Source organism: Leucoraja erinacea, chromosome 4 (genome assembly GCF_028641065.1).
Source record: "Leucoraja erinacea ecotype New England chromosome 4, Leri_hhj_1, whole genome shotgun sequence".
Taxonomy (NCBI): domain Eukaryota; kingdom Metazoa; phylum Chordata; class Chondrichthyes; order Rajiformes; family Rajidae; genus Leucoraja; species Leucoraja erinaceus.
In genome coordinates this window covers 89,357,011-89,372,718 of record NC_073380.1, presented here as the reverse complement: position 1 = coordinate 89,372,718, position 15,708 = coordinate 89,357,011, and the positions used below count along the sequence as shown (strand labels likewise).

General features: G+C 39.0%; 1 protein-coding gene across 2 annotated transcripts in view; it reads right to left on the bottom strand.

The window, feature by feature from the left end:
* The window catches only part of sall3b (spalt-like transcription factor 3b), a 60,791-nt gene extending 46,852 nt beyond the window's left edge, over positions 1-13,939 (bottom strand). For both annotated transcript variants that reach the window (XM_055634759.1, XM_055634760.1), the window contains exon 1: positions 13,334-13,939. In XM_055634759.1, the coding sequence (XP_055490734.1) occupies positions 13,334-13,409 (76 nt within the window). In that variant the 5' untranslated portion in view covers positions 13,410-13,939. The remainder of the gene's footprint in view (positions 1-13,333) is intronic.
* Positions 13,940-15,708: the final 1,769 nt, after the last annotated feature.

The following is a 15,708-nucleotide window of genomic DNA, read 5'->3' as shown; positions in this document are numbered from 1 at the left end:
CACACACACACACACACACACACACACACACACACACACACACACACACACACACACACACACATTATATAGCCATTAAGAAGCTCTAATTAATTGACCCCTCTGGACAGTTTGAGATCCAAATTGCATTTGCTTAGGGAACCATGCACATCGTTCACTAAAGAACAGAAGGACTGTGACTCTGGAACCACAGTTTAAAGAGCCACATTGTTATAATCGGTGTCCTTGGTATTGCATCTGAACTACATCTTCCACAAATTACATTTTAATGCTTCACCTCTAGAGTAAGCAGAATGGACAACCTCTTGACCAAGCCCCAACTTTCTAAACAAAATAAAAGATACTTCCATGAAACAAAAAGCAGAAAATGCTGAAAATTTGCAATGGAAGGACAGTCTGTGCCTTCAAAACGCAGTCATGAACTCTGAAGGAGATTATGGTTATTCGACATTTTATGTGGAAGAGGGGGAAAGCGAGTTTAGTTCATTTTGACCTGATAGGTTAACCTACAATGTTCTCTTGAACCCCTGACTGGAAGATAATTAGACTTGTGTTTCGAGCCGTTTGGTAGTTAATTTTCTTAACTCATTCACCGAGAGATGCAAGGGAACGCCACCTTCAGCTCAAGTGGCCATGTCCATAACTGACACAAAGAAACACATAGGCAGCTGCTGAGATAAACTGGGATCCAGACTTCTTGGAAATAGCAAAAGTAAAAGATTGGTAAACATGAGCAACTGTGACACTTGAATTTACAGACACCAGCAAACACTGTCAATGTGAATTGCAAATAGTAGTTGCTGAGGCAGTAGGATAGGACCAGAGACTAGGAAGGATAGAGATGGCTACAAGCATTGTTGGAAGGAGATTTTAAACAAGATTTTGAAAGTAGGCAGAATGAAGCAAAATGGAAATATTTAGGGAATTCTAAAGTGGGTGGACCACTATTCAAAAATCAAGGGCATAAAGCTCAAATCGAATACAAAGGTGGGGATTTTAATTCGAGGGCAAAAATCCCTGAAGTAAAAGAATAGTGCAATTAAGAACCCTTGAAGATTTACAACAAATTATGTTATAATGGAGTCCTGCTGATGCGCATAACGTGGGGATTGAAACTCAATATAGGACAGGGCACATCTTCAATGTTCTTCACCATCGTATCACCCAAGGTGGGGATTGGGACATGGCAACAAATACAGCAAGCAAAACAATACAGCTTTGTTTTAAGAAGGGCCAATTAAAATATTGTCTCATTTTCCTACTGGTTTAAACTAAGGATTGACAACTAAGCTCTCGATGCTGAATCAAGATCCAAGACTGTATGCTGTGTTGGTTGATGTGAATACTGGAGGGGGATTGGAAGGAGGCTTGTTGAGCAAAGGGGAAGTATTTAAACATCCTAACATTTATCTGAAAGTACTGGACGAAATTGTTGTATAAATTAAAGAAAATGGAATTCAACTGAAATAGGTCCTGCCAAACCAAAAACATCCAAAAATGTACGAAACCTGTAGGACATTACTATTTTAAGATTGTTATTTCAAATATTGACATTTATGGAACTACTTTCCAAGCAGAAACAAACATGGCTGTGCAAATCAGATCCACCTTCTGGAGATTTCAATGCGTCAATTGTGCCCACGTCATCATGTATCCTTATATCTAAATATCCAAGAGGATTCAGAATCACTATTATCTATATTCTGAAGCAGTAGGGTGAAGGTAAACCACTCAGTCATCTTGCTTGGAGGGGCAAGAATAAGGTGAAACTAAAGCAAAATGAGATTGGTGGTATGAGTATACATTTGCAAAGTGAGACAAGCGATATAACCCATATAGTTATGCAAAGGCTGCCTTAACCCTTCTTTACTGTTACATAGATTAAGGGGCATGTTTAATTATAATAGGGACAGGAGCCACGTTTTAAAGATCAAAGAGAAAGCAGGAAAGGAAGAGAGAATTTAAAAGAAAAGTGGTATCACTTATCACCAATACATAAATACAATTTATATGCTGTAAAATGACTTTAGTATTTCAAGAGACCCAATTTCAAGTATCCATTACAATGCTGCTGATGCATGAACAGCTTGGCATGCATTGTATCTGGCATTCTCGCGCTGAGTGAAAGGGGCTAATGGCATGTTAGCAACCCTTTCTGTAAAACATCCTTTAAAAAAAACTCCATCCATGGATCAAAATAATTTCTATTATTACTGATGGAGAGAAAAACCTTCAGGACAAATAGATTTTTTTTTTTTAATCTGCTACTGCTGCATCACAGCGGAAAGTCACAGAAGTCATAGAATCCCCAAAACACTGGTTTGGGTAATAGTGAACAACGTTACAAGCACGAAGGAAAAAGCAGGCAGAATCTAATTTAACTATTCAGCTTGTCACAGACTTAAATTCACAACTCTATCTCTATTTACTTTTAAGTAGCTGTTCAATTTCTGTCCTTAATTTGCAGTTGTTCTGCGTTTAAGTACATCATGTTAATTTTATACATTTTCTCTTCAACCTGCTCTTACGATACTGCAAAATGTCTTACACAAAAATCTCACAGAGCTGATTTGATAACAACAGTGCACTAGAGTGATTCAAATCAAGGCCATGTAAACAGCCTGATTTAAATCCCTCGCTGGCTTCCACTCCCTTGTACAACACAAGAGTAAGCATTGACATGAATGTGATACAGTCTGCAGTAGCTCCTGCCATGGTGCCATATAAGTGCAGTACCATGATTGAATTTAACTTCAGTCAATAGATCCATACAAAACTCAATCAGCAATCTAAATGGACAATATGATTTCAAATAATATAAAACCTGCGCATTTGGTATAACCTTGTAACGTGATGTAAGTGCACAGGAATAAAAGTCCTAAATTGTGATCCACTCCAGACCACTTACAATAAAATTGTATCTCATTACGGCTCAAAGATACTCCTTTAAACTTCTGGTCATCTTCCTTAATAGGTGACTTGGTGTCAATTGTTGATGCTTGTTACGATTCCCAGGAATCACATCAGATCTTTCATTTTTAAATATTAAAAACGCTATTTAAATGGAAATTGTTGGTGTTGACATCAACTGATTAAGGAGCAATGACTTAAAAAAAACCCCCAATATGAAGCAGAATTTGTGATAGTCGCCGATCTCCTTCATACCTACGGATAGATTGTTTAAATGTGACTTCTGTTTTTCATATGTTCTTCGCGGTTGGCAGCTTTATCCTGATTTAATGTTATTTTAAAGTTTGTTTCTCTTTCAAGGGTCCACTACCATGCACTGCTTTTAGGAAGCGAAGAGCCAATAATATTGGCAGTGTTACATTTTCATCCCCAAAATTAGAAATTATTTTATTTTGGTAATATTTCCCAATAATCTTATGCTATTTTTTTCACATAAAAGAAAACAGTATACTGTATATTTTTAATAGGATAGAAAGGTTAGGAGGGACATTTAGCATTGGCAAGTACAATTTGGGCAAAGTTTAATGGAATTCCAACTCTGCGGGCAACTGGTTAATAAAATAAAACAAATATAAAAGTGGTCTCTCTAAAATATAACAAATCTGAGAATATGCATGTATATAGACCTGCATTTCAAATCGGTGGTAGGAAAATGTGCGTAAATTGTAACATGTACCCGCAAATTCTTCAATGAAGTATGCGGGGGTGACAGAGTGAATTAGGTGGTGATAGCTATGAAGAATTTCTCGTTACTTTTTAAGAATATGAGGTTTTCTTGAACCTTACAAATCATGAAATAGGCAAATGCCTGCAAGCAACAAGCAAAAGAGTTGATTTCATGCACATGTAATGACTTATTCTATACTATATCAGAATACTGAAGGGTTAGTAGGTCCAAAGACGAACTTAAATTGCAAGCTCTTCAAATCAATTTGTGACTCTTGAATTTTCTGGCATAACAGACAGTTGTCTGTCCATCACTGGTTCCCAAAATCCATGACAATCCATTACAAAGGTACTTTTGAAGTACTAAAAGTCTGAAGAAGGGTCCCAACCCAAAACGACACGTCACCTGTCCATGTTCTACAGACATACTGCCCGACCCGCTAAGTTTCTCCTAAATTGTGTCTTTTTTTGTAAACCAGCGACGGCGGTACTTGTATCTACTTTTAAAATACTTAATGATTGCATTTACAGTTCCAAATGCAAAACTTCCTCCTACACTGTAGAGGCAATGGACCATTTCTGAATGTTCCTCCTCATACAGAGGAAAATATCTGAGTATTGTTATAAAAATATTTTATATTAAAAGGAACATTTGAGAGTCCACAATGCGTATTCCTGGAACGGCGTTACATTTAAAATATGTTCTAGAGAATGGATCTGGTCTGGTGAAGTATATATTTACAAAATCCATTAATAAATCATAACTTCCATTCTGCTGAAATAGTACATCGCAGAGACCAATTCTGGTCTTTGAATAATACGTATTCTGCCAATGCGTTTGCAAGTGCACTGCAGTTATATATGAAACTTAAGAAAAATAAACGATGCTCCAAACTAATGATGTTCTAAAAAAAAATCTCTCTAGTTATACATAAACTTAAGAAAGGTAGAATCACAGAGGGCATTAGGGGCTGTAATTCAATCTTTGTATTCTGAAACATTCATTAACTGCTCAAGCCTCTCTGGTGTGATTTATGCCTTCAAAACCCCCAAGTTAAATTATGGCTATTAGCTTCCTGTCTGGCATTTATTATTCCCCATTCTAAAGCTATCCGAAAACAGAGGGTTTTCGCCATGCAAAAAAGTCATCTTAAATTCACATATTCTAATACAATATACCAGAAACAAACCCATTTTCCCTTCGTCAATGTTATCATTTTAGATTGCCCAATAATATGTTTGAACAAAAGCCATTGGTTTTGAGAAGGTAAAACATAACACAAATATTCAGCATTACTCATGACCATTATCATCCATCAATTTGATAACCTGTTGTCCTCTATCATTACATTCACTTATTAACTTAAAAATTTGTTATAATTAAGCTCGGTGCACATTACAAATCCTAGCGGACTTCATTACGAAAGGTTTATGTTGATGCACATTTTCCAAAAATCTGGTTAACTAAATCAGTTTAAAACATCTTAATCCTAACTTCCATAAAAAAAAACTTTATGATTTGCTTTACACTGGCTACACTGTTCGACAATTCTCGTTCTCTCATCCACGGCTACTTCTGCCAAAATTTCCTGGCGACAAAATTAGAATTGGTTTGTTCCGTCTTATTTACAATCATTGAATAAGTAAAACGCTAAAGATTCTGGCACTCTATTGCATAAACTCAAATGTGAGTTGTTTGCTTACAGTTCCCAGCTATCTTGTTCATATTGAAGGTGTAGTTGAACCAGGTTGTGTGTACTACATCAGAATGGCAAGGATGGTGTATGTACCCAAAGCACTTCATATGCTTAAACTGCAATTCTAATACTGGATGATTAAATTAGAATCAATCTAAAAGGTATGTTTGCTTCAGGACTTCGTTTGCAGTTTGCTTGGATTTAACTGAATTTATGTGAAAACAGTGAAAATAACATAATGCACGTCAGGTAAAGTTAAATAATATTTCAAGGCGACTTCCGACACATACATAAAGCCCCAGAGGAAAAAAAACTCCATATTAACAGTAGAGGAAATTTTCAAAGGAATAATTTAAAGGGTTTTTTTTAATATAAAAACCACACAGAACTTTTTCCAGAAGGCTGATGCCAGTTGCAAATAACTGCTCAATGTAAATAGCAGAAGAAAGGGACTAATGTCTGTGTTTCTTTGAGTTGATGTTCGTCAGAATGTTTCCTTGTAGTATATTTTCACTGAAAATGTGTGAAGTAGAAATCCCTGCTAGTTGGACAAAATTAAGTGTTTTATTTTAACTCTTTATGGTGTTAGGAATGCTGTGAAAAGGATGAATCACCACAGACAGAACTCACACTGGGAGACAGGAGGATATAAATAGGGATTTCTCGCAGAGTTTAACAATGCGGGAAAAATTCCAGAATGAATGGCAGATTCTCCCACCGAGGTCTTGCAATCCAAAAGACTGCCAGCAAGAGGTTGAACAGAGGAGGGCACTCTCGCTATGCTAAAACCCTATCACTGACCTGGTACATTCATTATAATCTATTCAGTGGCCCAAGTCTCGGGACCCGTAACGTGGAACCACCTGTGGTACAGCCTGCCATAGTATTCTATTGGAACAGTTGCATTTTCTAAGTATTACAGCGTTGCATTACTTGAACAAAACAATCAGCTCTTTGTACACAAAGCACAGATGTGAATAGGCTGAAACATTCCTGATACGATGTATTACGTTATCCTCATTGAAAGAGTAAAATATAGAATACCGGGATTTCCTCGGTCTTGAGAGTACAAAATTACCCTTCAAGAAACTAAGTTGATGTTCTCTCCAAAGTTGCTGAAGTGCAGACGAGTGTCATTTTGCATAAAATAAATGATTGCTTGGGATATGAGCTTCTAACATGTATTATTGACACACCTAGTGGGTGGTCTTAAAGACTCTACCAAGCGATTGACTAAAGAACAGAGAACAAACAGGAGATTAAATGAAGAAAACACTGAGCCTTCTCTCACTGTGCCATTGTCCGCAAGACAGCGACAAAACGTTGAATTTAGGAGGACAACAGTGTAAAATTGAAGACTGTAGCTGACACATAGCAAATTAAAAACTTTCAGTGTCCCTTTACTAAAAGTGGCCTGATGCTAGTGTGCCAACAAACGGTTTTACTTCTGCACTTAGAAATTGGGAGCTGGTTGGCTTGCGATTGAATGAATCTGACAAGAATCGGGTTATTACAAAGGCAATCTTCAGCTCTCAGCCATCAACCCTGGACTGCTGCTTCCCCCCAAGAAATGATCTCCTGTGATCAACTGCCACAGAAGATTTTGAGAGCTGCACCATGCACCAGTGCAATAAATAATATTCAAAAGAAATAATTAACTGCAACACCCATATTATTAAATAAAGCTAGTAAAATTAAAATTGGATCTGTACCTGCCTGCTTTGAGACGGTATCTGAATGGTCCTCCTCTAAAAGGCAGCAAATTCAACAATGTGACAATGTTCATGCTGTTTTGAAGGTTCTGGCACAATGACGTCAAGGATGGGGAGCTAATAAATCTGAGACAGGCGCATATTCAAGTTTTTTAATGCTCTGTATCAGACCCAATGGTCCCCCATTTTCCAGCTTTTGCATACAGCCATATTTCCCTTCATTTACTGTCATGGCAAGGACCTCAAACATTTGTCAGCAGGTGTGGCTTATGACTCTTGTCGGCTCCCATGACATCACTTCCAGGTCATGCAGTTTGTGCTGCAGATTGCTCCATTGCCAGGAGGAAAGTTAATAAATAAAATAAGTAACAAAAAAAGGAAAGCCTTTGTTTCTGAAACTAAACAAAAATACCTCATCAATGACACTAAAGTTTCCCTGAAGTAAATATCTTAAAAACATGTAACCAAACATGATGCTCCATCATCTGTATTCATTTGAAAAAAAAGAATGGTAATAATTTTGATTGTGCTTACAACATGGCAAGGTTTACATTTGCCAGGTTAAGAAACCAATCCCACCACAAACATTCTCTATACTTAACGACTAAAAACACTTCTCTTTATCTAGACGGGCATGTGATAAGCTGCCACATGTAACAAACTCACTGCGATCCCTGTTTAACACTCAAATTCAGTGTTAACACTTAACAGAACAGTGGTAAGCTGTGCCGCCAAGGTCAGCAGCGCAGATGTACTAATTGTATTATGAGCTTGACATCTAGTGGCCACCTAAGGCAGGGCAAAGCAGGCAAAGGTTAAATCAGCAAGCTCTGTCAAAGCACTTCTAACTACCCACCCTCAGGGATAACCCATCAGATGCTTGTTGGCACACCATGCAATCCCACCTTTTCAGTAAAGCCAAACAAAGGAAACTAATGTGTTACATGGACAACAATGCAGTGCTAATATAGAAAGGAAGCACAAAAGGTCAAAACAACTCCATAGTTTTTGTTAGCAGCTATGAATAAATCCAGCGACAATTTTCTACCATAATTACGCCAAAATGTTCCAGTCTCAATCGGGAAATTGCACAGCAGCAGTAAGTCTCAGCACAAATTAAATCATTCCCTAATATTGAGGATTGAATTGAACAACCATTACAAATTACAACATCTTTATTTTCAAAATAATATGACAGGCTTGGAACTATCAAGTCACACATGTGAGAATATTTTTACATTGCTGTCATTCACATAAAATGGTCACCTCACAAGTAGTTTAATCACCAAGTTGTGGTCCACTTATACTGACATCAACCAGCTCTGATCTGATCAATGCCCAAGAAATGGAAGAAATGAACAAACCTACTCTGGTAACAGCGACCAAGAAAATGAATATAGCTAAATCACTCAGAACAGCCTCAACATAAATGAGAAATGGCTAAGTTATTCTAAATTTGTTTGCATTAGCCAATAACCTAAAATTAAATCTAATTATTACTTAAACCTTTGAAGCTACAAACAACAGAATTAAAATGGCAATAAAAGATGTCTTAGGATATTTTCACTGATGATTTTGGAATTCTAAGATACAAATATAAAAGTGTTACAGTCCTTTGTAATTTTTACACGCTGATTTGGCAACGGGAATAAAGAAGTGACTCTTTAAATTATCTGCATCAAGACAATTTTGTGATCAGCAGCTTAAGACAACAATGGACATATTTACTTTAGCTTTCTCTATCAAGTTAGGTTTTCTTAAAGAATGCACTTGAGCAAATCAGGAGCTTGGTCTCAAGCAGCTTTGAGAATGGGATTAAGTAAATTTACTGAACAAAAATTGCAATTGTTAATTCAGCGAGAAAATACTCTGATGATTATATTGCATTTACTTGGCCTACCAATTCTATATTTTCATCTCACAAAATCTACAGAATTATGTTCAAAAGCCACAAGCACATTTTTATAATAAGAGTACCAAATGCTTTTGCAAAGTATATAATTTGATTATTTTAAAATTAAAGTAGAACAATTGCCGTAACATTTAACTACTTCTTAGTTGAAGAAAAATGACACCACATTATGCTGTGTGAGCATATGTTGAAAAGCACAACATGCAGCAACAAATACAGTAACACTGACAGAGCTGGCAGCATTTATTGACAAAGAATATTTTTGAGGCAGATAAAGTTCCAAGCGGTTGGTATTTATTGCTGTGTTACTCTTACTACATAAGGTGACTAATGTTCAGTAACAGTGTAACTGAGGGGTTTTCTTGATCTGAAGTTGCAATTTAAAAAGGTATTGCCTTATGAATAAAACAGTTTATACATTCTCTTCCCATTTCTTTGGAAGGAGAATACATTTGATCAGGCGCACACAAAATGAATGATCTACAAGCATCATTGTTTCATGTTGGCAACATAATACTCTGGCACAAATTTACTAGAGTGTTAAATAAAATAAATCGAGGGTCATCCCTTACTGACACAAATTATTACACTAACCATACCACCATCTGTCACAATTTAAAACTAAATTATCTTTTCTGTTCCCTCTTCTGTAATGACAACTTAAAATTCCTGTTATATTTTCATTAATCAATCGTTAATGTGACATAAAAAAGCACAAGGCAGTTCTAACTGTGCATACAAAATTTATTTACGCTTGTGCCAAACACAACCTGCTATGAGTGAACAGTTTTAATTTAGCAGAGCAGCTAGTAACAGGAGCAGAGATTCGGTACTGTCCATTGATGCCTCTTACCAAGCATATCAGCTATTGTACTAAATAGATTACTATCATTACAAATGACAGGTCATAATACTTCCCACAGAGCTTTTTTTTCTACAGTATTATCATTCAATTCTGCAAATATTAACGCAAAAATGCACCCTGAGAGGAGTGTTTTGTCTTTATTAAAGATACTTTTTGAAGCATAAATCATTGAGGACGCTCAGGCATGCAATGTATCTGGATGGAAAATTTAAGTGACTCAAGGCATGAGCAATTCTTATTTACATTATACGCTGTCCTTATCCAAGTATTCAAGTTGCCCACTGTCATCTAACTTGAAGTCAGGGCACTGCTATTTCAGAAGTTTAAAAGAGGCACATTTTCCATACTAATTCATGCAGGATTTACAGTAAATGAATTTAAATTAATCATATTTAATTCTCCAGATCACACGTACCTTTAGTGGAAATGAGCTAAGGTCATTCAATTTTATACTTCACTATACCATCTCGAAAGTGTGTCACAACAAGAATTATTGCACCGCCAATGCCAAGGAATTCAACACTTCACACCATTGAAAAATAATGTATCACTTGATTCACCGAAGGAGGGGGAGAAATTATGAACCAGCGACTCTCTTACCCAATTAAATAATAACATGTAAAACTTGGTTGATATCGCTCTTCATAGCGGTGGGTTTAAAAAGGCAGCCATTCATTCCTCTCCCTCTGAACTTCAATCAGTCTCTCCGTTGACTGCCAGATTAATGATGTGATGATCTGATTAAACCAGCGCATTATATCGCAATCTCAATCTCAGTGCGAAAACTAAACTTCAAACTTTTCTAGCGACCAATTGCCCCGCACATAGCGCCCTGCTTAAAAATCTCCTGAACTGCGGATACTACACAAAATGATCAAACCCATTTTCCTTCCAGTAATACAGCAGGTTACAATTCCACTATCCAAAATTTCTGCTGCAGATGTGTTTGTGTCTGCAAGTTTGTGGGTAAATATTTGACTAACTATTACGATTTTCTTTGCACAATACACCAAAAATATCTGGATAATTTCTGAAGGCCTCTCTACCATTTAGTTTTTAATGCGTTGAAATCGTTACATTGTTGAACTGATCGCTCGTCAGAGCCGATTTGCAGCTATTCACACGTTCCGATAATAATGCTAAAAATTCCACACTGGGGTGCAGTGTAGTCCTTTTGATTGTGAAGCTGTTCTTTTCTCTCCCCCCGCAGAAATAAATCCATTCATTCGGTCATGTAGTCATTGAGAGCCGATACAAAACAAGCCCAACTGTGAGAAACTCTACGTGTTGAAGTAAACAAAAACCATTTCCATGACAAAAAAGAGACACTTTGCACTTAATCTACTCTTGCCTTGTGCAAGCCTTAAACTAAACAGATACAAACGGTGCGCTTCACCTATATTGTCACACTGATCTGAATACCAGTCTTATCATTTTACAGTAATATCATTCTCCACTATCATATCTGTAAAGTCACGTGAAGTTTTTTTTTATTCGTGAAGGTAAATGTATTTCGCCCGCTTTTGCTTGCGCGACTTCGCAACTGAACTTCGAGAATGCCAACGGTGGAAGGTTTAATTTGCACCAAAATGTATAAAAAGAAAGACGAGGGTAGCTGTAAAATAAACCTGCAGAACGCAGAACAGTCCGGGAATCACTTTCCTAAATCATACACAAGATGATTCTTGTCATACTTTCTCGCAATTATTTTTTTCTCATCGCGCCTGACTCTGAGGGACGATGCTGTCCTTGAGCGCAGTTTAAAAAAAAAGAAATAGCTATAATCAGTGGCAAGCTTTTTTTGGTGAGGTTGAACTCTGACCACGATGCGCCTATCCCCACCCCCCAACATTAGGTGCAAACACGTTTTGACAGTTTAATGCTGTCACCTTTGTTTTTTTATTAAGCAAGTCCTATCCCTCCTCCCTCGCCTCCTGGCTGCTAGCATTTTTGAAACAGAATATCGCTTCCCCAAAATAAAATGAAATAGACTATCCAGCAGCAGCGGGTCGAATAAAGATACTGCTCAGTTAATGGACAGTTGCATTTAATCTCAGTAATACACCAAAACAAAAAGAACAGGGAGGGCAATAAAAACTCTTACAATGTTAGAAGAGTGAATTCATATATTTTTTTAAAGAATATTGGTTTAGTTGTTAGTTTTACGCTATCGTTGAATGTACATGATGATGGAACGATTCTTGGCGCTACATTTCAAAAAGCGAGTGTTCTTCGCTTAAGCTGGGCAAAGCAAAAAAAAACCCCGACGCTTTTAATGTATCCAGTTTTTTTTTTGGGGGGGGGACTGTCCTGAAGTGGGAGATCAAAGATGGCTGGTAACGGAAACTGAAGCTGGACTTTTTGATCACAGCCACATACACACACGCACCAGTCACAACGACTGACCGCTGGCCACATAATCTCCGCCACCACCCCTCATCCTGCACATCCATAAAGTCCACGAAATGAAATAAATTCACAGGCACAACATTCAATGTATATTCTTCCAACAATCAAGCTAAACCTCTCTCCACCATCCCACACCAGACTGAAAACTTCTGTCAAGCCCCAAACGAACCAGGATGTCCTTTAGCGATCACGTTGTTTATATCTGAAAGCACACACACTCGCGCACACACACACACACACACACACACGTACTCGCTCCCTCTTGCCTATCAATTCAAAGTTACAAGGTCCGGTATTAGGCGAATTAAAAGCCAAGGGAATTAAGGATTTAGCGACCAACACAGTGTTCGCTCACATCTGTTACTTAAAACACTTCAACTGAAAGGCTTCTTGGAAACACTCAGCTGGGGATGAGAGAGGGAGGGGAGGGGTGTTTGAGCTTGGAGTTTGGTTTCCGGGGACCGAATCCCCGACTCCATCTGCCTTTGGTGCCCGTTTGCAACTCAGTGTACGCACAGAGAGAGAGAGAGGAGAGAGACAGGGCTGGTAAGCACCATAGCGCTCCCCTCCTTCACGGCCACTGCCCCCCTGTCCAACACACCCTCTAAAACACCTCCGCCTTTTTTTAGTGCAACACGCAAACACTACAAAACAAGATAAATAAAAGTGAAAGATAACGCACTGACCCAGTTGTATCACTTTCTAAAACTAACCGAACACTCCTGAAACTACTGGCGGCGTGTGCCGCTCACTCGCGAGTAGCATGAAAGCGGGTGAAAAATATTTGCTGCATTTCCCCTAATTCTTCGTCCGAAGTCCATATTAAAGGAAGGAGGGGGTGGACATCTGTGCAAACATTGCACAAGAGTTGCAAGCTAGACTAAAACATGATGCAAGCCCCCCACCCCCTTATACAAAAATAAATAAATGCATTAAAATGTTTCATTCCCTCTCCCGTCAACTTCAACCTTTTTTTTTTCCCGGGACAAAAATGATTTGTAAAATGTTGATACAAATTCCAAAGAGAGTGAGGGGGGGGGGGGGGAGGGGGGGTTACAAACATAATTAAATAATAAGAATATTGGAAGAAATTGATACTTACAATTTTGAGAAACTATTGGCACCGCTTCCTCGTCTGACTTGAGATGCTGGGGTCTAGGTTGCTTGCGGCGCGACATGGTGGCAGATACATCAGCGAGGCATATAAAAAAATTTCACAAATACCGACTTGCAAAATTACGGAAATTAGCCGGGCAGGAGCGGCACGAGTGCGCATGTCAGTATATAATTATGATTATCAATAATGCATTGCGATTAATCATCGCCGCATCTGACAGACGATTGGATCCTTTCCAGAGGGGGAGACACTTGGAGATTATTCAAATGAGAGGCAGAGGGAGAGAGAAGGGAGAGAGAGACGGAGACAGAGCGAGTGATCAATTAGCCGCGGCCCCGGCTACTTGCAGCGAGTGCAGCTGCCGCCGCCACTGCCACCGCCGCTGCTCCCCGCTCCTCTAGTGCAACCAACGGGCAGACAACCCCAGAGCTGCAAGCTTGTTGTTGGCATAGTTTGCAGAAATTCTGCAACAAAACAAAAAAAAGGGTCTCTCCAGAATGATTGCTTGCTTGCTTCTTGTGGAAAAAAGTCTTCTTCACGGCCTGTGCACACACACACACACACACACAGACACAGACACAACACACACGCATATACTTAGAGATATGTGTGCAAACAAATATATTTGTTCAGATTAGTAGTCACTTCGATTTGGACTGTTTTTTTTAAAACACGCAAACTTTTCTTCGTTGTTGTGTGTGTGTGTGTGCGTGTGCTTTATATACTTGTGTGTATGTGTGTACATATATAGGTGTGTGTGTGTGTGTATGTGTGTGTGTGTGTTCAGAGGCAGAGAGGCAATGGAAGGGAGCGGGACGTTACGCTTAAAGCGAGGAGGAGCGGAGTGAGTGTCACGTCTTGTTGTAGCCGCTCTCCATGCGCTGTGCTTACGAGGCGTCGCTCGTTGAGATAAAGGTTGCGGAGGGTCGAGTCCGAGCCTGAGCCTTCATGATGCCGCCGCGTGTCACCGAGTCCGAGCCCAACACACAAAAAGTCCAACGCCAAATAAAAAGGCAGCCAGCCCAACGGTAGACCGACATATCATGTCCCTGCGAAAGTTGTCCGCGGCTTCAGCGCAAACCTCCTCACGGTAACGTTGTGGGCCGCAGAGTTCGCAGGTTGGACGGGAGGAAGTGCCGGTGTGGGATGTAATGAAAACCCTTGCGTGTCTCCCAGGCTGAGCCAACAAGTTGTTGCCTTTCCGCCTACAGCATCAACGCAGCCAACACTACGAAATGTCGCCGCTAGGATGTACCAGATAGTTACTTTAACCTAACCCTCAAACACCAGCAACGATAGCCTCTCTCTCTCTCTTCACATACACACACACTTTATTTTATTTTCTCACAATCCCATCATGTATTCGTAGTATAATATATGTATATATTTTGACATTTATCCATTTTCTTTCATTTATACCTATTTTAGACTTAACAATTTCGGCCCAGAGTCCGCGTGTTCGGTTTGTTTTAGGACCATGGGGTGAAGGATTGCTGCTTGCACACTGCAAACAGTCGGACTGAGCATTTATTTTGCCTGCATTGACCATAAATGCCATTAAAATCCTATTATAAGGATAAACACTTGTTGATCGTGATGTTGCAGGCGAGCATGTCGCACGGGATGCGAGATCCTATCGTGCAATGGAACTTGTGGGAACTCCAACGAAAGATTGCCCTTCAGTCACCTCCCTGCACCTTTAGTAATTGCCACCCATGTATGTTAGATTAACGGAGAGAGCACTGGTTATATATTTGATATTTCATTGGATTCAACGCGTCTTTAAACACGCGTGGGTTATGCATTCAAATGCTTCGTTGGGACACAAATTTCAACCTTCGGGTGAATGCAGGAAATAAGCTAATGAATGCAAACCCGCTGTAATGAAAGCGCAACGTCCCTTTTCTTATTTTACATACTTTGTTTCAACCTAATAATGCAGCTAAGGGATAAATATATGTTTTCATCGCAGAGATCGAAGTGCTCACGGCGATTATCCAAGTGCTGCCACACACCAAACCAACAAGCTCTCCGCGCAGTAAGGCGGAATCATTTGAATATATGTTAAATAAATTTGACCCATTCGTTAACCTGAAACGCAGATCATGGCTTACCCCGACCTCGCCGTCTCCGCAAACTGGATACTCGCATTTACAAGTCGCTGCTGAATGCGAAACGGGTCTAGCATTGCATGCATTTAATTAACTCTTCAAAACCTTAATTTGTAAATTCGCGGGATTTATCGAAATGTTGAGATTGTTTTAGGCAATATCTCATTATTAAAACTGAAATACAACGAATTCACAACATAAATATATATTTCGCTCCGGTCGGTAAAATCTCTCGCAGTTTTGAGATTA